At 43.5% G+C, this 22,684-nt stretch overlaps 1 protein-coding gene across 2 annotated transcripts in view; it reads left to right on the top strand.

The window, feature by feature from the left end:
* slit1a (slit homolog 1a (Drosophila)) overlaps nucleotides 1-20,449 on the top strand; it is an 80,906-nt gene extending 60,457 nt beyond the window's left edge. The window contains exons 11-37 of one of the 2 annotated variants that reach the window (XM_085369282.1): nucleotides 349-420; nucleotides 508-579; nucleotides 838-981; nucleotides 1,887-2,050; nucleotides 3,071-3,094; nucleotides 6,007-6,151; nucleotides 6,305-6,379; nucleotides 6,481-6,624; nucleotides 6,708-6,851; nucleotides 6,937-7,103; nucleotides 7,800-7,932; nucleotides 9,471-9,539; nucleotides 10,172-10,243; nucleotides 10,349-10,420; nucleotides 13,916-13,987; nucleotides 15,279-15,442; nucleotides 15,538-15,662; nucleotides 15,766-15,863; nucleotides 15,944-16,083; nucleotides 16,224-16,317; nucleotides 16,410-16,547; nucleotides 16,650-16,878; nucleotides 16,980-17,110; nucleotides 17,209-17,363; nucleotides 18,471-18,759; nucleotides 18,846-19,057; nucleotides 19,154-20,449. In XM_085369282.1, the coding sequence (XP_085225408.1) occupies nucleotides 349-420; nucleotides 508-579; nucleotides 838-981; nucleotides 1,887-2,050; nucleotides 3,071-3,094; nucleotides 6,007-6,151; nucleotides 6,305-6,379; nucleotides 6,481-6,624; nucleotides 6,708-6,851; nucleotides 6,937-7,103; nucleotides 7,800-7,932; nucleotides 9,471-9,539; nucleotides 10,172-10,243; nucleotides 10,349-10,420; nucleotides 13,916-13,987; nucleotides 15,279-15,442; nucleotides 15,538-15,662; nucleotides 15,766-15,863; nucleotides 15,944-16,083; nucleotides 16,224-16,317; nucleotides 16,410-16,547; nucleotides 16,650-16,878; nucleotides 16,980-17,110; nucleotides 17,209-17,363; nucleotides 18,471-18,759; nucleotides 18,846-19,057; nucleotides 19,154-19,392 (3,583 nt within the window). In that variant the 3' untranslated portion in view covers nucleotides 19,393-20,449. Of the gene's footprint in view, nucleotides 1-348; nucleotides 421-507; nucleotides 580-837; nucleotides 982-1,886; nucleotides 2,051-3,070; nucleotides 3,095-6,006; nucleotides 6,152-6,304; nucleotides 6,380-6,480; nucleotides 6,625-6,707; nucleotides 6,852-6,936; nucleotides 7,104-7,799; nucleotides 7,933-9,470; nucleotides 9,540-10,171; nucleotides 10,244-10,348; nucleotides 10,421-13,915; nucleotides 13,988-15,278; nucleotides 15,443-15,537; nucleotides 15,663-15,765; nucleotides 15,864-15,943; nucleotides 16,084-16,223; nucleotides 16,318-16,409; nucleotides 16,548-16,649; nucleotides 16,879-16,979; nucleotides 17,111-17,208; nucleotides 17,403-18,470; nucleotides 18,760-18,845; nucleotides 19,058-19,153 lie in introns of both variants that reach the window. The other variant, XM_085369281.1, reaches the window with a different exon arrangement.
* Nucleotides 20,450-22,684: the final 2,235 nt, after the last annotated feature.

The following is a 22,684-nucleotide window of genomic DNA, read 5'->3' as shown; positions in this document are numbered from 1 at the left end:
TTGGCCCTGCATCACATTTTTTTAATTTTTCTTTCTCTCACACACACACACACATGCACATGCACACATAGCAACGCAGCAGAAGAATGGTTGTTTGCCACTAATAATTAAAGTAAATGTTTTGATTGGCTCCAAGGCTCCCTTGAAGAGACGCACCATTAAATATGGGAGAAAGCTGGAAGTCATCCTCATCCAGCTCGCAGTACGTTTGCTTATATTTGATGCCAGCGAGAAGCAGGGGCCATGCACCTTCAAAGGAGTCAGGCTTTTCATAAAAAGAGGAAACTGGCCTTTTTCCCAAATTCTCAAATTCCTTGACTAATTTTAATGTGTTCTTCTCCAACACAGAGATCTGAGCAACAACCAGATCTCAGAGATAGCTCCTGATGCCTTCCAGGGGCTGCGGTCCCTCAACTCCTTGTAAGTAGCCCCGAGCTGAGCTTGTGCATGAGGAGCCAGTGGGCTGTCATATTCTGACTAAAGCGAGTCTGTGTTGTGATTTTGCAGAGTGCTGTATGGAAATAAGATCACCGACCTGCCTAAGGGGGTGTTTGACGGCCTCTATGCATTACAACTTCTGTAAGTGGATTACAAAGACATACACACACACAGACACACACACACACAAGACACTCTGCGGGCATATATTCAATACCAGGCACCCTGTACTCCTACTCAGTAAAGAAGTCATAACCTTCAAATAAACTTTGTTCCTATGCATAGTTTTCTAGATGGAATGTATAATGAATGAATACATAAAAAAATTCTGACAAGTTGCTTTTTCCTTCTTCCCTCCCTCCTTTTTTTCTACTTTTCTTTTCTTCCCCCTTCTCTCAGGTTGCTGAATGCCAATAAGATTCACTGCGTTCGTGCCAACGCCTTCCAGGACCTGCAGAATCTCTCGCTGCTATCGCTCTATGACAACAAGATCCAAACCCTCGCCAAGGGCACCTTCACTTCACTACGAGCAATACAGACCCTGTGAGTGAAACACACACACACTGAAACACACACACGCTGCTGTACACGCTCTGACATATGCTGATCCGTTACCATAAAACATGAGCCAACACAGGAGTTGTTTACTTGCAAGTCTGTGTAATAACACAGGAATGGAATCACGAGGTAGAGAGGTGAGTAAATCTATCATCGTCACACACACACACACACACACACACACACACACACACACACACAGCTTCTCCAGCTAGATAGAGATCAAAAGCAGCACATCTACCACACCCAGTCTTTCCACCACTGTTACGGAGACAACACCAATTCATTGAAATTAATGTCTCCTTTTTTCTGTCCTAAGCAACAAGGCAACACAAACACTGCTATCAATACAGACAGCAGACGGGCATCTAAAATATACAGCATAAGGTTTTCTCATTGTCATAGAAACACCTGTTGAGGTTGATAGTGGTGATGATGATGGTGCTATGGCTTGTCTCACCACACATACACACAAACTTAAAACAGCACTGTATTAAAGTGTCTCAAGCTTGTTTTTACACTTGCATTGAAAATACAGGATGGAAGTGCACAATGAGCGTTTCTACCAGTCTCTGGCATCCCCAGACTGGCTACGTAAGCTGGATGCTGCTCGAAGTTAACAACAAAATCAGCTATAGATTGTTTTTCCCGCTACAAAACACTACTCAGAGAGCGCTATTTAGTTCTATTATATGTCTTCCAAAGTGAACAAATGACACAGAAACGGTCTGGTTGGATAATAAATATGTTTTTCAAGTCTTAATCTTAAATTATTGCTCAGGTATGTGTTTCTGTGGTTCCAGGTGAGAGTCTGTGCCCACACATGAACATCAGTTTTCATGTATTTATTCCCTTTCTTCTTCTGTCTTTTCCTCTCAACTTTTTTCCAGTCACCTGGCCCAGAACCCATTTATTTGCGACTGTAATCTGAAGTGGCTGGCCGACTACCTGCGCACCAACCCGATCGAGACGAGCGGCGCCCGCTGTGCCAGCCCACGGCGGCTCGCAAACAAACGCATCGGGCAAATAAAGAGCAAGAAGTTCCGCTGCTCTGGTAGGCCGGTGGCTCCGTGTCACTCTGCTGAAATTCATCCCTGCTGGTCTTCTCTATTTCTCAGACAGGCTTTGTTGTTTTTATGCCACTTGTCTCACGCTGCTCCTCGCTGACCTTCTGTCTTTCTCTCTGCTGGGAGTGACTTTTATCCCTCCATGATAGCGCATTCAATGAGCGATCAGTCCCGGCAGAAGGTTTTACTTTGCCTATCATTTGCTGTGCTGCTGCTACTCAATCAATATCTGCCCAGATGAACTTGGGGCCAAGGAGAGAGGGATTGTTTGCTTTTTCTCCACTTTCCCTGCATAATACCACATCGTGAGTCTGGTTTCACATTCAAACCGCAGTGAGCTGAGATCACCAGTCCAGGCTGGTGTTAGGGCTTAGAGTTTCTGCCTGTGCCCACCATTCCCCTGCCCTTTGCCAGTCATAGGCTCCCATCCCTACCAGCCGCTGTCTCCTCTTGCTCTCTTCATTGCTCACTACCCACCGGGCTCATGTTTCCTTCATGGCCCCTTATTCTCTCTCTCCTCTTCATGACACTAGCCAGACTCCATCATTCCCACTCCCTCCACTGTGTGCCCACCATTGTGTGTACACACTTTGCTACGCTGTCTGGCATTCTGACCTGCTGAGGTTTCACACTTCTTTATAGACTCATTTGTTTGACTCGATCTGGTGGAGAAGGGAGTCCATGTGTTTTTTCTCTTTGTTTTTACTTTCTTTTTTTTTTTCCTTTTTGACTTTTTCCTTCTTTCTCACCGTCTCCTTCTTTCCCCTCATGTCACCCTTCCTTAGCAACAGCCAAATATTTACCACCTTTTTACATTGTTACTAGTGTCTCCATATTGCCACACAGAGATAGTCCTAGGCTTCTCTGTTTAATTGTCATATACCTTAAATCATGTGTCGTCATATATAAACTTTATATATGACTGATATGAAGCATAGCAGTGCCAAAGCTATGCAGACCAGACTGGTCTCACTGACATCCGTCCCTCTTTCTTTTCTCCATCACAGCCAAAGAGCAGTACGTCATCCCAGGTGAGTGGCTTGTAAACCTTCACCCCTATCATTGTCGTTCTCTTTTCTCTAATTTTCCACCTGCAGCCATCTACCAGCATCACTTTTCCATTGCTTACTATTCATTTAAACAAAGTTCTCCACAAATTAAAGGAAAAAAAATTCAGTTTATTACAGCCCGGGCATTACTTTTGTATATTTGCAATCATTTCTAAAAATGCTATAATTGAGTCAGAAAGAACAGCAAGCATTCAGATGATCATGCTAGATATGAACATGCAGGTTAGCCAAACTCATGTGGAAGTCTTGTAGGAATCAGTGATTTGCCAATTAAAATTATGTAATTAACAGAAAACAATGCCAAATGTTTGGTGTGGGAAATGTCAATTTTTATGAAAAATCTGAATTTGATTTAGCAACATGCTCTGAAATATCAAAATAAGTCAGCACTTATAACTGTGTTGCATCACCTCTTTTGAAAATAGGCAGTAAGCATTTGGCAGTTGGAGACGGCAATCGCTGTCGGTTTAAAAGCAAAACGTTTCCCTCCTCTTTCCCGATCTACTATTTCTGCAGGTTATGGCCTCCTTTGTCATTATTCATAAAGCACATAATGTTTTACTGGTTGATAGATTTGGATAGCAGGGCAGGCAGTGTTGTGCGAAATTTGCTTTGGCATTGTCTTGCTGAAATAAGCAAGGCCTTTCCTTAAGAAGATATTGTCTGGACAACAGTTTTCCCTTCGCTGTTTCAAAAATAACAACCAAAAAAATAAACCTTGGCAATTTTAAAGTGACAAGTAAAATATGCCGTTTGTTGAGATACTTAAGATAAAAGTGCACACGAGAATACCTAATAGCGCCCAAGAGTTACTGCCCCTATGTGTGAATTTTAATGTGATATATATGTGTGAGAGCATCTGTTTCTTCTCAACTTTGTTTCCCTAACAGTCTCAGCAGATAGTCCAAAGGAAATGTGTCTTTGCTTTGGCATTAGCACAGACAGTCAGTCACAGAGAGGGACAGAAAAGGAGGCAGAGGGAGCGAGACAGAGGGGGAAAGAAAGTGTGTCCTTTCTATCAGTAAAAGCTAAAGAAAATAAAGCCCACCAGAGGACTGAGATTCCTATCGGCGGATGTTTCCGGACCTCTTAACAAGAGCACTTCCAAGAAAATAACCGGGAGGAGCAGTGATGTGTGTCAAAGTCTGCGTGTGTGTATGTGCGTGTGCCTTAGTGGGGTTGCATATGCTTGGGTGATTCATTGTCTACGCTTGTATATCTGTGTGTACGTGTGTGGAAATTAATGTGTCTTTGTGTGCTAAGTTGAGATAAAGCTTGCACTGGCTTAGAGAACAAATGGGAGTCCTATATAAGCAGAAAGAAGATCAAAGCGGAACGTGATTAATAAGAATTTAACCCTCTCCTGACTGATAACAATTAAAGCTTCCACAATGGAAACACACGTCCAAATCACTGATAGCATGGGAATTCAGTAACTTTGATAATGGGGGCCGAGTTGCAGAGATTTATGAGAACTTCTGCAACTCCAGCGATGAGTCACTTTGCACCTCAGAGAGGGAAAAACCTCATCCCTCTGCCCTCTATTTTCTCTGATTTCGTGTAAATCTGCTGACAGTAAAAGTGTCACCACCACGCACTTGTGACGATGACGATGACTCAGGCTCACGAAATCTCCCCTGGCTCCTCTACATCCTCGAGATCAAAGCTCTGTGCTGTATTTTCATTGCTTCCTCCATCGCAGGAAATGCCTTTTCCTGTGTCTGGCCTAGCGAGGGAAAAGTTCCTTAATGACCAGCATTACCGTGTCTGTCTGCACCCTCCGCTCCGCTGAGCCACTGAGAAGTGACACAGCTCCAGAAAAAATGTTTTTTGCACAGGCAACAAGAGGAAGTGGTTTCTGGGAATTTTTTTTTTGTCACTGTCCAAAGGTATTCTAATAAAGTCAGCAATGAGGTTTTGGGATTAGGTCTTGTTTGGACAGATTTTTGATATTCAACTGTAGGATTTTGTCCTGGTTGTTTGAGGTTTTCCTGCTCATGACTGTGGTCTGGGTGCCCCGTGCGGTTCCACTGACGTCATCGCTAAACCTCAGGCAGAATGGTGCACTGATGTGAGCATGCAAAAGGGGAATGGGACACAAAACAAAGCTCTAAAACAAATTCTGGCTTTTTCCCTCTAAATGGAACATATACACACATACGCTCTAAATGCACATATAAATGCATACATACACACACACCGGGGCACAATAGACACTCACAGACAAACACACACTGTTCTAAGTAGCTCCCAGTGCTTTTTCATTATTGAGCAGCCATGATGTAACTTGAAGCACACTTTTTGGCACGTAACATCTATTCATAGACAGAGGAGGTGCAGGAAAACGTCCCACATTCCCCTCGCTGCCTCATTCTCGCTCTATCAGGACAGGCGTCTCTCTGCACGTCCGCCCCTCACCTTTCATTTCTCTTTCGTCTTTCTTCTTTTCCTCCTTTTGCATCTGTTTCCTCTCTCTCCTTTCCTTCAAATCCACCTGTCATTTCCTGTGCCTCTCTCATCCTCCTTTCTTCCTTCATTCTCTGTCCCTTGGGTGATCTGCTTCAAGCTGGCTGTCCAAATCCTCTCTCTTTTCACCCCAATGCTCCATCACCTCTCTCTAAAGTAACTCACCCATTCATCTTCTCCTATCAATGGTAGGAGGGTTGCAGGATGCTCTATAGGGCACCTAAGGTACCCTAAAGTAGGGAAGTCTCCTCTTCGGTCACAACAGGACAAACTGCTGACACACAGCTGCTGAGGGGGCGCATGCGTGACTGCGAACATCATGGGATTGAAGGCACTTGTGCTGGTTTGGAAGAATGACTCGTGTTATATGTTGTGCCGTAACAATGTCTATTTTTTCTCCTTTTCAGGCACAGAGGACAGCCATCTGAACAATGCATGTAACAGTGATCCAGTCTGTCCTCCCAAGTGCCGCTGTGAGTCGAATGTTGTGGACTGCTCCAACCTTAAGCTCACCAAAATCCCCGAGCACATACCTGCATCCACCACCGAACTGTAAGCAAACAAGAAAAAAAAGTATTTGAAGAATCTTTTGTGCGCTGAAGTTGTAGACGAATCAAATTTTAAAACTCACAGTGAATATCTAAAGAGAATTTGAATGGATTTTTCCGTCTGAATGATTAAACCTTTCAATCTTATTCCCACTAGCCGCCTTAACAACAATGAGATTACAACTCTAGAAGCAACTGGAGCTTTTAAGAACCTTTCCCAGCTGAAGAAAATGTAAGTAGAAATCCTCTTACCTTTCAGCAGTCACTCTCTAAAGAGTAAGTGCTGCTTTTAATTCTCCGACATGCTTTCTTTCTCCCCCCACAAACACACAGTAACCTCAGCAACAACAAGATCACAGAGATTGAGGATGGGGCATTTGAAGGCGCGTCCTCTGTCAATGAGCTTCACCTCACAGCCAATCAGATGGACTCGGTTCGAAGTGGGATGTTCCGTGGCCTTGAGGGACTGCGAATGTTGTGAGTCACAACCCCATACTTGTCCATATTTGGAAAAGTTTCTGATGGTTTTTTTTATTAATGTGTATTTCTTTTGTCATCAGGATGTTGAGAAACAACAAGATCAGCTGTATCCACAATGACAGCTTCACAGGGCTTCACAACGTCCGTCTGTTGTCTCTGTATGACAACCAGCTGACCACAATCACACCCGGAGCCTTCGACACCCTCCAGACTCTGTCCACTCTGTAAGATCCTGCCACACTCACACGCCTAGCTTTAATTTTAGGTTTTATTGCTCTCACAGTCTGTTTTATTCTCACTCTCTCCCAGTAACTTACTGGCCAACTCCTTCAACTGTGACTGTCGGCTGGCCTGGCTAGGTGATTGGCTGAGGAGCAGGAAGATTGTAACAGGTAACCCTCGCTGCCAGCGTCCTGCCTTCCTGAAGGAGATCCCGCTCCAGGATGTGGCTCTGCCTGACTTCCGCTGTGAGGAAGGTAGGCAGCTTTGAGTGCTTTACTTCACGTTATACCACAGCTCCCGTGTAAGTGGAGTTTTTTCCCTCCTTGAAAAGAGAAAAGCATCTTAAATAGGATATGTTAATCCTTCTCTGTGTTTGAAACTAACCTGGGTGTGACTGATGGAAGATTTTAACCCATAGTATGTTATAAAGACGAGCTGTTTAAAGTTTCTGAGATAATCTCAAATAATGGCCACTGCTGTGTGAGTCTTTTGTTTACTGAATAGATTGATACTCAGCAGTTCCTAAGCTGCTGATCAATGAAATGCTGAGTGGAGCTATTGAGCTGTTTGCCTTATTGATCAGTCACCCTGTTTGCACCTGAATGATTGTTAGACCTGTCTTCAGGCTTTAGGCAGCTTCCATTCTTTGCCTTTGCTGGTCAATACTACATTAGCGAGTCTCCTTTCTCTTTCTGTCCTTTAATTTTTGTTTTTGTGCTTTTCACATCTTTTACTTCTTCCTTCTTTATTTTCTCAATGCCTTGTCAGGTTTAATTTATTGTGATGCTGTGCTGTCTTTCGGTTTGCTTTCTATTTTTACTCTATCTAAAGTTTGGGGGTTTTTTGGTCAGAAAAAACAGCTATTTTTTTGGCTTGTTTCCATTTACGTCTGCCCTCATGGTCATGTTTTCTTTGTCTTCCTCTCTCATATCTCTCTTCTTTTATCCCAGGCCAAGAGGAGACAAGCTGTGTGCCTCGGCCCCAGTGTCCCAGTGAATGTACATGCTTAGAGACCGTGGTGCGCTGCAGTAACAAGCACCTTCACACACTGCCCAAAGGCATCCCCAGGAATGTGACAGAACTGTGAGTTCTTTGGAATTAATTGCTCCAATTGCATTTATATTTATCAGGTATTATTTTCGCCTCATCTTTCCTTAAAAGCAAGGAAGATCATTAAAAAAAATGTAAAGTGGACTTTATGAGCCTCTAAAAAAGATAAGTGTTAACAGCAGGGGCAAAGAAAACACATCGCGTCACTTAGGGAATAGGAAAGGAGTCAATAAACCCTGTAGTTATTCTCTCAGACATTCTTCTTCTATGTTCCTCACAGCCTTCAGGGCTAGCACTGATGTCACTCTCACACTCAGAGCCAAGGATTAGTGTGTGTGTTTGTGTGTGTGCGTGAATATTTGTGTGAGGGCCAAAAGCCTGTCCACAGGAGCATAGGGGAGCAACAGGACATTTTAATGAGCAGTTTTCAATGGAAAGGGGAGGAAATGGAATAGGTCTGGAACTTTCCAATAATGCTTAAAGTGGTTCAGACCAACTCAGGCACACACACACACACACACACACACACACACACACACACACGCTGTGCGAGCCTTAAGGCCTGTCATTGTCCCAGCAGGTGTGACCAGGTGTACCCCTCTGTTCTGGGCTTTCATCTTGTCATCTGGAGAGTTTGCTACTCCATCATTATCCCAAGTGTCCTCAGCACCGTCATTACCTATCATTACCACTGAACCCAAAGGCCTCCTAACTACCCACCTCCCCGCACCCACGCACCCTGTGCTTCCCACCCTGTGTACAGTCAAGAACAATAGCAGGAGCCTGCAGCTCTGCTCAGAAGGACCAGGCCCTAAATCAGCCATTTATCAAAGTGACACACCACTAGTAGGACTTTGTATTGGTAATCAGGAGGGTGGTTGTGTGCCTTGTATACATCACTCACTTGCATAGCCCACATAAACACAAGGGTTTGTACATCACTTTAAAAGTGCTGGGTCACATTTAGGAATTGTTGTTAAACTGGAAAATCAGAAAAAAGCAAATTCACTGAAAGTAACACATTTGTCTTCTTTTCTTAGTCACTCTTTCACAGTAGAAGTGATTCTTAGCCCAGTATCTGTGTGAAATGGGACTACTTAAACAGCATGACTGTGGAATGCTTGCTATGCTTGACTTCTAGTCTTGACAAGCAACATTGTTTTAAAATCTTGTAAGCAGATATCCGTACATGAATATGCAGAATCTGACACCAGAAGCTTTCTGGTTTTCATTTGTAGACTGACTGAAGTTCTAACTTTTTTTAACAATCCTGTTTGAGCAGGCTGTGATGCAGTTAAATAGTGTGTAGAAGAGTAAAACAGGGATTGCACAGTAATCATCAGCTACTGATAATGATTTCTCTTTTATTCATTTTTTCACTATCCCAATATTCTGGTAGCCAACTGGTAGCCAACTGGTTACCAGAGCCATGAGTGGATCAGTTGAATCTTAGATTGAAAATACATTAAGAAACAGTGCTGGTAAATATTTTCAGTCTGCTGTAGCTGTTCTATCTTTCAATGATAGCGCCTGCTGGTTCATTACAAACCTATTTGTGTCTGTCTGTCCAGGTATCTAGATGGAAACCAGTTCAGTGTTGTTCCAAAGGAACTGTCTGCCTTCAAATACCTACAGCTGGTGTAAGTTTTTTGTCTGTGTACATCTTCAATTACAAGGATCAATCCAGGATGTCAAACTTATATTACACCGTGGGCCACATACAGCTCACTTTGATGTTAAGCCTTTGTGTTTACCTGCACATTTAATCCCTGAGATATATTAATGCAATAAAATGAAGTGCAATTTCAAGTATGTCAGTTTTTCTACAACACAAAGAAATGTTGCTTAAGAATGATTATTTGAGCCTAAAGTCTAAGAAACAGCTTTATAAAATTACAGCAAAAGATCTGGTAGCTCGTTGCCTAGACTGTTGTGTAATTATAAAACAGAAAGTTCTTGTTAATTCACAGAAAATATCCAGTTTATTATGTCTTTTTTCACAGAAAGAAAGACCTTTACTGTCATTTAATTGATTATCTATTTCTTAATTACTTTGGTGTAGTATAAAAAGGTGTGTGTGTGTGTGTGGGGGGGGGGGGGGGGGGGTCTTTATCGGTTCTTACAGTCCAAAATTCATGCCAAAATTCTTGTTCCTAAGTCATCCAGTGGGCCAGATTGGAGTCTTTGCCGGGCCAATTCTGGCCTCCGGACCTTATGTTTGACACCCCTGGTGTTGATCAGTACAGTGAATGATTCCTTTTTTACGTTTCAGAGACCTGAGCAACAACAAGATAAACTCTCTGACCAACTCATCCTTCGCTAACATGAGTCAGCTTACCACTCTGTAAGTCTTAACCAGCCTTGACTGTCATTTTAATTTATCTGCAACTAGAAAAGTTTTGTTTTAATTCTACCTAAATGTGACACTTGTGACGATCTTACTTTGCAGAATTCTGAGCTATAACTCGCTGCGCTGTATCCCCAAAATGGCTTTCAGTGGACTGCACTCACTTCGACTGCTGTGAGTTCATTTTCATATTTCAGATGAATTGCATGCAGGTACTATTTGTGTTATATATGTGCTTTTTTTTCAAATACAGAATGTATACTGCCTGTGCTATGAGAGTGTTTCACTTTTTTCTTCATGAAAAATCAAATGTTTCTTTGGTGTCACATCATTTCAGGACAGTGTTCATTCTGCTCACTGAGAACATTTGAAGTCATTTTGACAGAAGTGTTCTAAAACAAGACAGGACTTACTTTCAGGCTAAATGAGTTATTAAGGAGGATATTTTTGCAGCCTGCACTGACTACAGAGATGGTGCAAGCAGATGCTGAGAATGTTTGATTGACTCCAGAGGAATGAAACACAGTCTAAACAGTTATGACAGCTTATGAATACACACACAGACACACACAGACACACACAGACACACACATAAACTCCGACCTATTTTCTCTGTTTAGATGGCAGCTGTGGGGGGGAAATAGCAGTGTTATTCCAGCTCCCACTCCTAACCACCTCCTCTTCAGACTTCTGCCCAGTCTGCTTGTTCACCTCCAAGTGCCCCGAGCTCATCACTGCTGCACCATCAGGGCCAAACACATGCTCCCACATCCCACTGTACAAAATCACCCTGACTCTGATTGCCGGAGAATGTTTGCCCCGCTAGCTGTAATGGTTTTGACTTTGCCTGTGGGCTTTTATGAAGTTATGAAGTCTTTGATTGTGCACTCTCAGTGACCATGGGCTCCCTGCGGATGAATTCGTCTGCTAAATAACTGAGATGTAGATCGTAAATGCATTCGACAGATAGATGACGAAATGAAACCAGTCTTTGGAAGCGCACAGCAGCTCGAAGCCTCAAGCTTTAACTCGAATGTACAGTTTACTTTTGCAACAGGAGAAACTGAGACCAGGCCCAGCAGCACTCCTTATGAGATTATGCGCGCACGCCAATGTCTATTTGTGTGTCTGCGTGTGTGTGTCTGTGTGCGCACTGATGCCCGTATATGCATAGTCTAAATGTTTGTCATCTACTGGCTTGGTGCCTGTTAGTATGTGTGTGGGAGTGCAGTTATCAGCTTTCCATGTGTGCTCATAGCAGGCACACTTTTTATTAGTGACAACAAAGCTTCAACAAAGCCTCTTTTTACGGTGGGATTCGACTAAAGCCCCCGATCATTACGAGACACAAAGCGTAAGAGCCCTTTTAGTGTAGAATGAGAGTGAAGCTCGGCCATCATTAGCTGATGCCGCCGTCGCTACGCCAGGCGTAGAGCTTTGATCTCTAATGAAGCTGTGTGTCCGTTATTTCTGCTGTTACTCACTCACGCCACCTTTACTTCTGAAATTCCCCTGAACAAGTATGCTAGACGCCATGTGAGGCCCTCCCTCAGTGCCACCAACACGTACACACACACCACACAGGCTCAGAACTATATACAATAACACACATATATACACACAGACTGTCTGGGCTACCTTATTGTCTTACTCAGACGGGAGTCCAAGTGAAGCAGAAAACTTTGATGTCTTTACTGCCCGTGTGATCAATCATAAGCCTCCCATTAAATGTCAATTGGAGCTGTGGCATTTCTTTCTTTGCTTAGAAATACAGTGGGGGGTGCAGCAAATCTCGAGCGACAATGAGCTCAGTTTAATAGTTTAAACTTTCAGACTCCACAAAAAGTTCAGAGTTCAAAGTTGGAAGCTTCATGGAAACCACAATGAGATGCCAAAAGCGCCGCGCTCATGTGCAGTCGCGCACGCCGAGGTGCCAGAGCCTTTATAAAGCTGCACCTTTGGCTTTACACAGCAGTAAAAGAGGAGAAGAATCATTAACGCTCACTTCTTCAAACAAACCAGGGGTCTGAGGCTGGCATGGATGTGGTGTGATTGCAAGCGGCACTGTGTGAGTGTGCACGCATGTGTGTGTGTGTGTTTGTATGGTGGTTGTGGTTTAAGCTGCAGATTAATACGCTTCTAATTGGCCTGCTGAGTATTAGGTGTGAGGTGAGTGAGCTGAGACAGCGCCAGGGTGTGGCCCGCAGGGGTTTGAATAGCAACCTGTAAGAAATTAATGTGATATGAAAGAAAAGAGAAGGGAAAAAAACAATGAATGTAAAGCTTTCAACAAAAACAAAACAGACATGTGGCTCACAGAACCAGACTTCCCACACTCTGTGTAGACATAAGCCATCGAATTGTCAATCGGTTTCATTCTGGGAATCGGGCTGCAGATAAGCTGGCATAAGCAACGTGAATTGACAGAATGATATACAGCCGTAGCAAAGAAAAGTCAAAAAGAGAGAATGTTAGCAGGAGCGCAGATCAAGTTTCTTCCTGGAGACTCCATGGCTCCTTTTTTCCCATGAGATCTTTTCCTGACTGGCACACTGCTGCTGGCTTTACGCCCTCGGTATCCTCCAACTACCACAACCCACCTACGCGCTCTACACTAATAAGCATTCTCCATGGCACACAGGCCAATTAGCGTGTTGTCTCAGGCAGGTTACACTGTATATTTTTCCTCTAGTATTTAGTATTCTTACACTGACCAACTCTCCGCATCCTTTCCTCTGACTCTTCCACAGTTTCACCGTGATTGACAAGTCCAACAAAGAAGGCAGTTTACTTTCAGAGTCTGTTTATAAATCAGTTCTCTTCATCCAGGCATAGAGAGCAGATGTGTCATGTACTGTTATTGTGGACTGAGCTGTGGTAACATTAGCTTGCGGTCAGCTGAGGTTTAGAGGTGGTAATGACCTGACGGATTACAATGACCATCAATCATGTATCCATTAAGCCATGTAGGCTTGTCAACCTTGGTAGCAGTAGCAGTCTGAGAACAAGGAAAATAACAGTAGATTCAAAATAATGCAAAAACACACCAGGATTAATATTAATGCATGTGCCCAAATATACAAGCACATAATTGTTCCTCGTTGTCTGCACACACACTTACACTGTCCTGCATGTGGTACAGCTCTCTTTAACCCCCCAACTCTATACCCCTGTTGGCCCTGCCAGCCAGACGCGCATAGAAACTTGACACCAGCCTTTTCCAGACGTACAGAGCCTCGTATCTTTGCCAGCTGCACATGGCTCTACCAGAAACACAAACCACCTCCCGCTCATTTAGAATGCCAAGACAACATTGCGCCATTGTTCCTGATATTTCTGGTTTCGGTTTGTTGGAAAGCAATCAACCCAGCACTGACAATTAATATACTGACTCTTTGGTTTACTTTGAAAAAAATATAGCTTTACCATTTGGACACAGGAGCACCGTTATAAATACTGAAATGGGACCGTTCATTCAAATACTTGTCTTTTAAAAAAAAAAAAAATACTAGTGTGTTTTAACAAATCAAAAACGAGTTGATTTTCTGGCAGTTGACCAATCAGTAAATCTTCTTTTGAACTTTGTTCTAATAGTATGATTTTCTTTCTGTGCTCAGATGTCTTCATGTATTTTCTCTTTTTGTCCTCTCCTTCCCCTTCACCCTTAAGGTCTCTTCATGGCAATGAAATCTCAGAGCTTCCCGATGGCATCTTTAATGACGTGTCCTCACTTTCCCATTTGTAAGTAGTAACACACAACTGTATGGCCATTTCCAGAACCATTACCATCTGCATTTACCATGTTAAGTGTACATACATGTAGCTGCACACAAAAATGCATACACACACACACAGAGGCACTGTCAGGTACAGGAGCCGTCTGCACACACAGCCAGAGTGTGGCTCACAGCGGCTGTCTGTTGTCCTCTTTGGTCGGCTCTGCATGAGACGAGCCCTCCCTTAATCAGCCGCAGTCCTGCGGTTCAAGCAACACACAGACCCCTCTGCTCTCTCATCTCCCTGTGTGACATCTTTGAAGCACAAACATTCACTGACTTGCACACACATATCTTTCATGGTCTGTGGACTTCAGTGTTTATTTATTTGTCTGCAATTTTGTGTGAGTTGGGCGTCTGGCTGTGCATGGCTTTTGCCATCCAGCATAAATTGTCACATCATTTCGTGACAGTTGCTGATCAGTAGACATATCTGCCTATTAGATAGATAGACTTATCGTGAATATGGAGCTACCAGGCAGGAGGGGAAGACCACGGAGGAGATAGGATGTAGTGAAGCGGGACATGCAGACGGGTCATGTGACAGAGGAGGAGGACAGGGTGAGATGCTAGATATAGGGTGAGATGCATCAAATGCGGCGACCCCCAAGGGAGCTGCCAAAAAAAGATGATGACGACAGATAGATCTGTCAATCTGTAGGTGTCCTCCAGTTTTGACACTGGAGCTCTGGCAGAAGGAAGCATAGGGAGAACTAAACAAAGACATTTCATGGAGAGCAGAGCAAGAGTCGAGGCTTCATGAAAATGGGGCGAAGTGAGGGATGGAGGGGAGCCATTGATCCACAGTCACAGTCAAGTGGCTTTCATGTAAGCAGATGTCAGGTGTCAGCTATTGGCTCGGCCTGAAAGATGAGCCTGTGTTCCGCAGTAATGGAACAGCATCGATTCAGGAGTGTTTGTGCATCCAGTGGGAGGACAGAGCGCCATTGATTCCTGACCACCATGACAGAAGCAGTTAAGAGTGCCTTCTGTTCACACCTTTGCCGTAATTGAACAGCCTTCCTCCTGATAATGCATGGCCCAAAGTGGCATTGAGCGTTAAACTTTAGAGCTGTTTTATTCTTAGGGAGGCTCTGATTTTTTTTGTCTAGGACATCAAGTTGATTTTTAAGTGAGTGTTACTTTATATGAGAATGTAGAGACACCTGCTGGTGACAGAGTGCACTACAGTGGGTAGACTTATACTGAAAGAGCCTAAATCACTGATTACTAATGACTGATCTCTGAATTTTCAGGGCAATCGGTGCCAATCCGCTGTACTGTGACTGTCACCTGCGCTGGCTGTCGGACTGGGTCAAGACTGGATACAAAGAGCCCGGCATCGCCCGCTGTGCTGGTCCTCAGGGCATGGAGGGCAAACTTCTGCTGACTACACCTGCAAAGAAATTTGAATGTTCAGGTGAGTTATTGTGTTCAGCGCAGGAATTTCATCTTAGATTGGTCACTTGTACCTGTAAAAAAAAAATGAAATATAAGCTTTGGCATTTCCTCTAGGTGATGTGGACACGGCAGTGTTGGCCAAGTGTAACCCTTGTCTGTCAAGTCCATGCCAGAACCATGGCATCTGCCACAGCGACCTGGTGGAGATCTACAGGTGCAGCTGTCCTCCGGGATTCAAGGTAACTACACAGTGCTACCACCTACCTGTGAAGACCAGTTGAGAGGTTACCGACGTGAGTAGCATCATTTTTGGCAGATCCCTTAGTCTGGCCTCTGTTTCAGGGAAAGAACTGCGAGACGGTTCTGAACGCCTGTGTGAGCAGCCCATGTGCCAATGGAGGAACCTGCCGAATGGATGCAAATCAAGAGGGACAGTACAGGTGAGGAAATCAGTGAAGGTAAGGAATGAAATCTTAATCAAAGACAGAACTTGATGAGATGGATTTGTTTGCTTTTACAGTTGCACATGTTCATTGGGCTTCGAGGGCCCGACTTGCGAAACCAATATCGATGACTGCGATGACAACGACTGCGAGAACGGAGCAACCTGCATCGACGGTGTCAACAACTACACCTGTTTTTGTCCCCCCTACTACACAGGTTAGTAGATGCAGCATAGTTAAGATCAAGAAACAGCTGCACAGTAACAAAATATCAGTTAAAAAGAAGGTTTTACGCTATGAAAAATATGATTATGCTCTGCGTTAACCACCTTCTCTAAAACCTTTGCCTTTTTGCAGGTGAAATGTGTGAAGAAATGGAAGATGTGTGTGCCCCCGGTCGGAGCCCCTGCCAACACGAGTCTACCTGCCTCATCACATCCTCTGGACCCAAGTATGTTTTACTCCCAGAAGCACCAGATCAATCAATTCTGAAGCTGTATGTTGGGAAATAGACGATTTATATTTTGTATTTTTGCATTGCAGGTGTGTGTGTTCTCCTGGTTATGTTGGTGATGACTGCAGTGTAGATTATAATGACTGCGAGGAGCATCGCTGTCAGAATGGAGCTCAGTGTGTGGACGAGCTAAATGGATATTCGTGCATCTGTCCTGAAGGATATAGGTGAGGAGAGGACAAGTGTGCCATTATTTTTGGCTTCTTAGTTTCTTCTGCTTTAATCGGATCACACTCCTAAAAATCCCCTCACTGTCTGTCTTCCTTTAGCGGTCAGTTATGCGAGGTTCCCCCATCTCTACTGTCACTGTGCGAGCGGGCCGACTGCCAGAACAACGCCCCATGTGTGGAGCGAGGTGGGCGCGCCCTCTGCCAGTGTCCTCCTGAGTTTGGAGGGCCACGCTGTGAGAAGCTGGTCAGCGTCAACTTCATCGACAGAGACTCCTACCTCTTGCTCTCTGACCTTAAGAACTGGCCTCAAGCTAACATCACACTACAAGTATGTGCAGTCATTTCTACCATTTCAGTGTGCTGCCACTGCCTTTCTGTGCTAAAGCCTGAATAACTCAAACACCCAATCCAAAAATGATCTCTCTGTAGGTATCAACAGCGGAGGACAATGGTATCCTGCTGTACAATGGAGACAATGACCATATGGCAGTGGAGCTCTATCAAGGTCATGTCAAGGTTAGCTATGACCCCGGCAGTCAGCCAGGACATGCCATATACAGGTAAGGTGCCACTGCTCGCTCAGTCCTGATGAGCACGTAGCATTTTGTGTTCACTTTGACTGTACTGTATATCTTCAATCTGTGTTTTCCTTTCCCAGTACTGAGACTATCAACGATGGTCAGTTCCACACAGTGGAACTGGTGACCTTTGACCAGATGGTGAACCTGTCCATTGACGGGGGTCTCCCTACCACAATGGACAGCTTTGGGGCAGTGCGGCCCATCAACGGGGAGGCTCCACTATATGTGGGGGGTAGGGGCCCTCTCCAGAACACACCTCCCTCCTCTGCAGGCACTCTTAACTACTACACTACTGTCAATCACCACCCCTCCCCCTTCGCTTTGTCACCACCCGAATCACTCCTTTCCCTCAACCCTTCAACCCTATCCTCTAGCCACTCCATCCCACCTTTAGTAATGACTGTGTTTGCTAGAAAAAATACAGATAAACCTCCTGAATACTAACACACACACACATTTTTTTAATCATGAAAAGGAAGCTCATAGAACACAATTCTCAAAAGTAAAGCTACGTTCAGCTTCTTCTGAACCAGGTAGCACTGCATTTAACAGAGGCTTACACCAGATGCCCTTCAGGCTGAAGTACAACCCGCAACCTTTCCCTTGCAAATGTGTTAACCACCACACAGCTGAAGGAACATCATTCTCAAAAATAATAGATCATAATTTAGAGTAAAAACACAATGCATCTCTCTATAGACTTCGTCCTTCAAGCACTTTTTTATAGTGTGTGAACTACGCCATCTAGTGTTAGAATCATAATCAAACTACCACACACAGTCTCGACTTCAGATTAGTTTTGTATTTGCATGCATTTTTTCCCCATGGTGCACATGGTGTTCATTTGTATAATTTACATGTAATTTAGCCACTCTTGATAGAATCAGACTTTGAAACTGAAAAAATAAACCTTTAATGTTACACCTTAGATTTGTTGCATTTCAGCCCCCATTTGTGGGTTGATATCGGATCAGGAGTGGCTCAGACTTGGTGCTGTTGGTTTTTCCTGCTGTGATGTGCTGTGAAGTGCTGTTCTTCATTCATACAAACTACAGGAGACATTTTTTTCCATACCTCTCTCCCTTTTGTTGTCCCCCATTTCAAGGATGATGTGTCTTATAGTGCAAATGTAAAAAAATCAAAATTAGTTTAAAAAACTCCAACAAAAAACAGTTGTATATACTAATCTGAGAAGTGGTTTACACACTGCTGGGACACACATGCTTGAAAATATCAGTCTCCATTACACTCATACCAGCCCTGTGTTAGATGTCTGTGCGTGTGACTCAGTATGCACGTCCTTGTATATAACCATCCTTTCTCTCGTTCCTTCCTCCAGGCATGCCGGTGGACGTGCACTCGGGCACTTTCCGTCTCTGGCAGATCCAGAATAGCTCCAGTTTCCATGGCTGTATCCAGAACCTGTACATAAACAACGAGCTTCAGGACTTCACCAAGACCCAGATGAAGCCTGGCGTGGTACCGGGCTGCGAGCCCTGCAAGAAGATCTACTGTGTACATGGCATATGCCAACCTGATGGGGTCCAAGGACCCGTTTGCCACTGCCAGCCAGGCTGGAGCGGGGCGCACTGTGACCAGCCTGCTAACAACCCCTGCCAGGGCAGCAAGTATGTCAGCAAATGGAATAGCTTAGTGTGGATCAAGTTTTTAAACTTTATATTTATATTTATTGAGTTTATTGCCTCTTAAATAGGTGTGTCCATGGAAAATGCATCCCTCTGGATTCTCAGTCATACCGCTGTGAGTGTGCAGAGGGTTACCGCGGAGCCCTGTGTAACCAACAAGGGGAGCTGTTTAACCCCTGCCGTCACTTGTCCTGCAAACATGGTCGCTGCCAGATCTCAGACACAGGAGATGCATACTGTCACTGTGAAAGTGGCTATACCGGAGAACTTTGTGATGCAGGTGGGTTTTGTGCATGTTAGTCTGTAGTGATAAAGAAAAAAAAGACTTTAAAACAAGTCATATTAAAAACTTTTTTCTCCATTGTTTTTTATTTAGAGATTGAGTGCAGAGGGGAACCTGTGCGAGACTTCTACCAGGTCCAGCGGGGATACGCTATCTGCCAGACGACACGCATGGTCTCTTGGGTGGAGTGCACTGGAGCCTGCGACACAGGGGCCTGCTGCGCCAGTCAGAGGATGAAACGTCGGAAATACACCTTCGAATGCAGCGATGGGACCACCTTCAGCGAGGAGGTGGAAAAGACCATCAAGTGCGGTTGCGTGGGCTGCATGTAGCACAGTTCACTCCCGTTCCCTGCTGCTGCTGACGAGCAGAAGATGGAAAGAAAGAAAGGAAGTAAAGAAAGGAAAGAGAAGACAGTAGGAAAGTGAGGGAGAGAAAGAAAGAGAGATATTAAAGAATATATATAAAACCTCTATCTATATATTATGGACAACAGTGTTTGTAAAATAGTATATTTCCTCCCCTTCTAAGGGTGTTTGACCTACAGTAAAACAGAGAAACCAACATCACGGGCAACAACGTAGGTGCGACAACAGCAGCAAACCATTGTATCCGCAACATTGTTTCAACCCGAGTCACCCAGTGTGAATTCCCCATCCATCTCTGAGGCCTCTGACAGCCCAGCCACCATCTACCATCTTTACTTTGTGGAGGCAGAGAGAACAGTGGGGTCTGGCCTGGGAAAAGCAGAAGGCTAAGAGGAGAGCTGGACAATTTTGACTTGGCAAAGCTGTTTTGAGTTGAGCTTGGCTGGGTTGCCTGGACTGGGCTGGACATGGTTTGAGTTGAGTTGAAGTTGTTGTTGGTTTGGTGTAGCAGTTTCTCTGCCAGGATACAGTCATCCATCCACACACGCACACGTAGAAGTGAACAGCAAGGAAGAAATCGTACGATTAAGAGCGGCGCAGACGCCGTGGCTTCGAGGCTAGGGTGGTCTAGTGTCACAGTTGATTTCTGTGAGGTACCGTAACAGAAACTCCATTAAAAAAAGAAATAAACAAGAGACTGCGCTGACTAGCAGCACTGAAAACAGCAGTCAAGGCACGTCTCTGAAGTACATAATCACACATGCATGGCATACACACATTTTCTGCACAGTCTAAACGCCACACGGGAAGGCTTGTGCCAAACTATTCCAATCAGAGAACCCATCCGGTGCTGACAGTGCCCAGTGCTTATCAGCCCCCAGCATGAATTGCCTCAGGGTTAGGATGATTTGCATAATCCCACCCCCAACCTACTCCACCCCAGTGAGTAGGAGGCCAATCAGTCCTGCTCCTTTTGATGCCTGCAGTATTAAACTTGTGCAAACTGTTGCATGTTTGGAGAAGTTTGCTAACAAATATGTAGAGCTTCTTAATATCCTTATAAATGTACAAAACAAAAACGTTGCAGAATCATGCTCTGTTGTTTTATTTTTTATTTTGTTTTGTTTCATTTCTCATAATTTGTTTTTGTTATATTTTTGTGTCATGATGTAACCTAACTCCTTTAGCTGCCCCATCCCTCCCCTACAACCCTTTATATAGAAATGCCTAACAGATTCTAATATATATATATTTGTATTTCATTTTGGTATAGTATTTTTCTATGTTAAAGAGTAAGTCTGTTTCCTGAAGCTTTGGGACTGGTGGAAAGGCGTTCATTTGGTTCCCTAGGTGTTTTTTGTTTTTTTTAATTTGTTGTATCTCACATGCTCCAAAAGGTGATTAATTACATTTAATTGGCCAAAAAAAAAATGCAGCAGCTGGTTGGCCTTTTTGTATAGAAGGCAGTATTGGTCTAGAAATATGTTTAATATTGTATATGTTGTCTTCCATGTGAATATTACATTAATTCATTGAGAGTCTGTGCTTGTTTTTATTTATTTTATCTAATGGCGTTTTCCTGTAGAAAGTGAAGATCAAAAATGTCAAAAAGATTTAAAAAGGTAACTAAAAAAATTAATTACGTAAAAAACTGTATTTGTAACAACACTTCATAGCAGTGTTTGACCTTCCTCTCTGGCTCAGACATTCCTGGTTTGCTTGCAGGGGCCGGAGAGTTCAGAGCTGAGATTAAGAGATGTCCCCCACCTCAAATTTCCCTTGAAATTAACACATCACACTTAAAAGACTTCTGATTGTTTCCGTGTTCATTTGGATTGAAGTGCTCGAGTTGCATTTCTGTCATTTGAATTTGTGAGCTGGTGGGTTTTGTTTTGTTTGTTTTTTAAATTTTTTTTTTTTTTTTTAAATTAGTCAAGCTCAACTGATCATAAGCTGCTGTCAAGCCAGAAGGAACAGGATGAAGTTGCCTCTGTGGACAATGATCATGTTATCAAGGTGTGTCATCCAAGATTGCTTTGAAAAGGCAACTGTGTGTGAAGCATTACATGCCTACTACTGACAGATAAGTAAACGAGAACGGTCTGGACATTTTCAGTATCTGTCAGTTTTAAGTGGTAATCCATACGAAAAAAAACCAACAAAAAAAAAAGAAAGCAATGGTGCCAATTACAGTGAACGTCATACCTGAATGTATAAATGTGTATAGATAAATACGACCTATGCTTATTCATGAAGTGGTAACTTTTAGCTGTTATTTAGTTTCCAATGTAAGATATAGAAATCACATCCTGTCGAATAAGTGACAGTCCATCGGGATGGCGTTAAGGTGTTGTTCTCTCTGCAGATCGGGATTGTGTTTGATCCGTTTTGCTGATCTAACTGTTAAAGTCTCTTTATAGTGTGAAAGGCTGCAGATCTCAGCTCATACAGCGTTGCATCACGGAGCTCCTATTCATATTGCTACCCATGTTAACTTTGTTTTACATGCTGTCGCTGTGATCCAGTGGTGTACAAAAACATTAAAGATCCCATAAAGGATACTGATGAACAGTCACTGTAATACTTAGGCTGTGTGCCTCGTAAAGGTGCGCGTTTAGTCAAATGTGACTTTCTTTCCATGTCTCCTTTCCTTCCTCTGCACTAATCTGTACTGGACTGGTGCATTCAACTTCCTGGTAGACATCTTAGTGGTGCTTGTGCTATATTGAGATGTAATTCAGTTACTGGTCACATGACCAGAAACACAGTTTTCTTCCATCCTATGAACTATATACATAAATGTTATTGTGAACAACACAATGTCTCTGTTGTATTGAAATGGTGCAAAAACTAAGAAATATCCCTGTCTGGGTTCTGTCTGTTTGCGTTTATGTTACAGGACTGATGGTGGGATTGAACTGAAAACTCAATAATGCTGAATGTATGTATTGCCACCGACAAAATGTTTACCAAAACTCCACTCTTTTCATTAATTAAACTTAAATGTGTGTGCTTTTAAAAATTGTCTCCATCATTTCCTTCTTTTACTTGGCAAATCTTACAAGTTTGTATTTGAAACAGTGACACTTTTTAAAAAAAAAAATCACACACTTTTGCCTCTGTACAACACCACAATTTTCAATTCCAGGTTTTGAAATTGCATTTGGCAGCACTTCACTGGAATTCTCAATATGACTTCCAAAGGGATGTTGATGCAAGAAGGGGGAGACTGTTTTTTTTCCCCAATGGCAGCAAA

Source organism: Diplotaxodon limnothrissa, linkage group LG13 (assembly GCF_057381915.1).
Source record: "Diplotaxodon limnothrissa isolate DT_005_m linkage group LG13, D_limnothrissa_male_GT1.1, whole genome shotgun sequence".
In the NCBI taxonomy this organism is placed as follows: domain Eukaryota; kingdom Metazoa; phylum Chordata; class Actinopteri; order Cichliformes; family Cichlidae; genus Diplotaxodon; species Diplotaxodon limnothrissa.
This window is presented reverse-complemented; position numbering and strand designations above follow the sequence as displayed.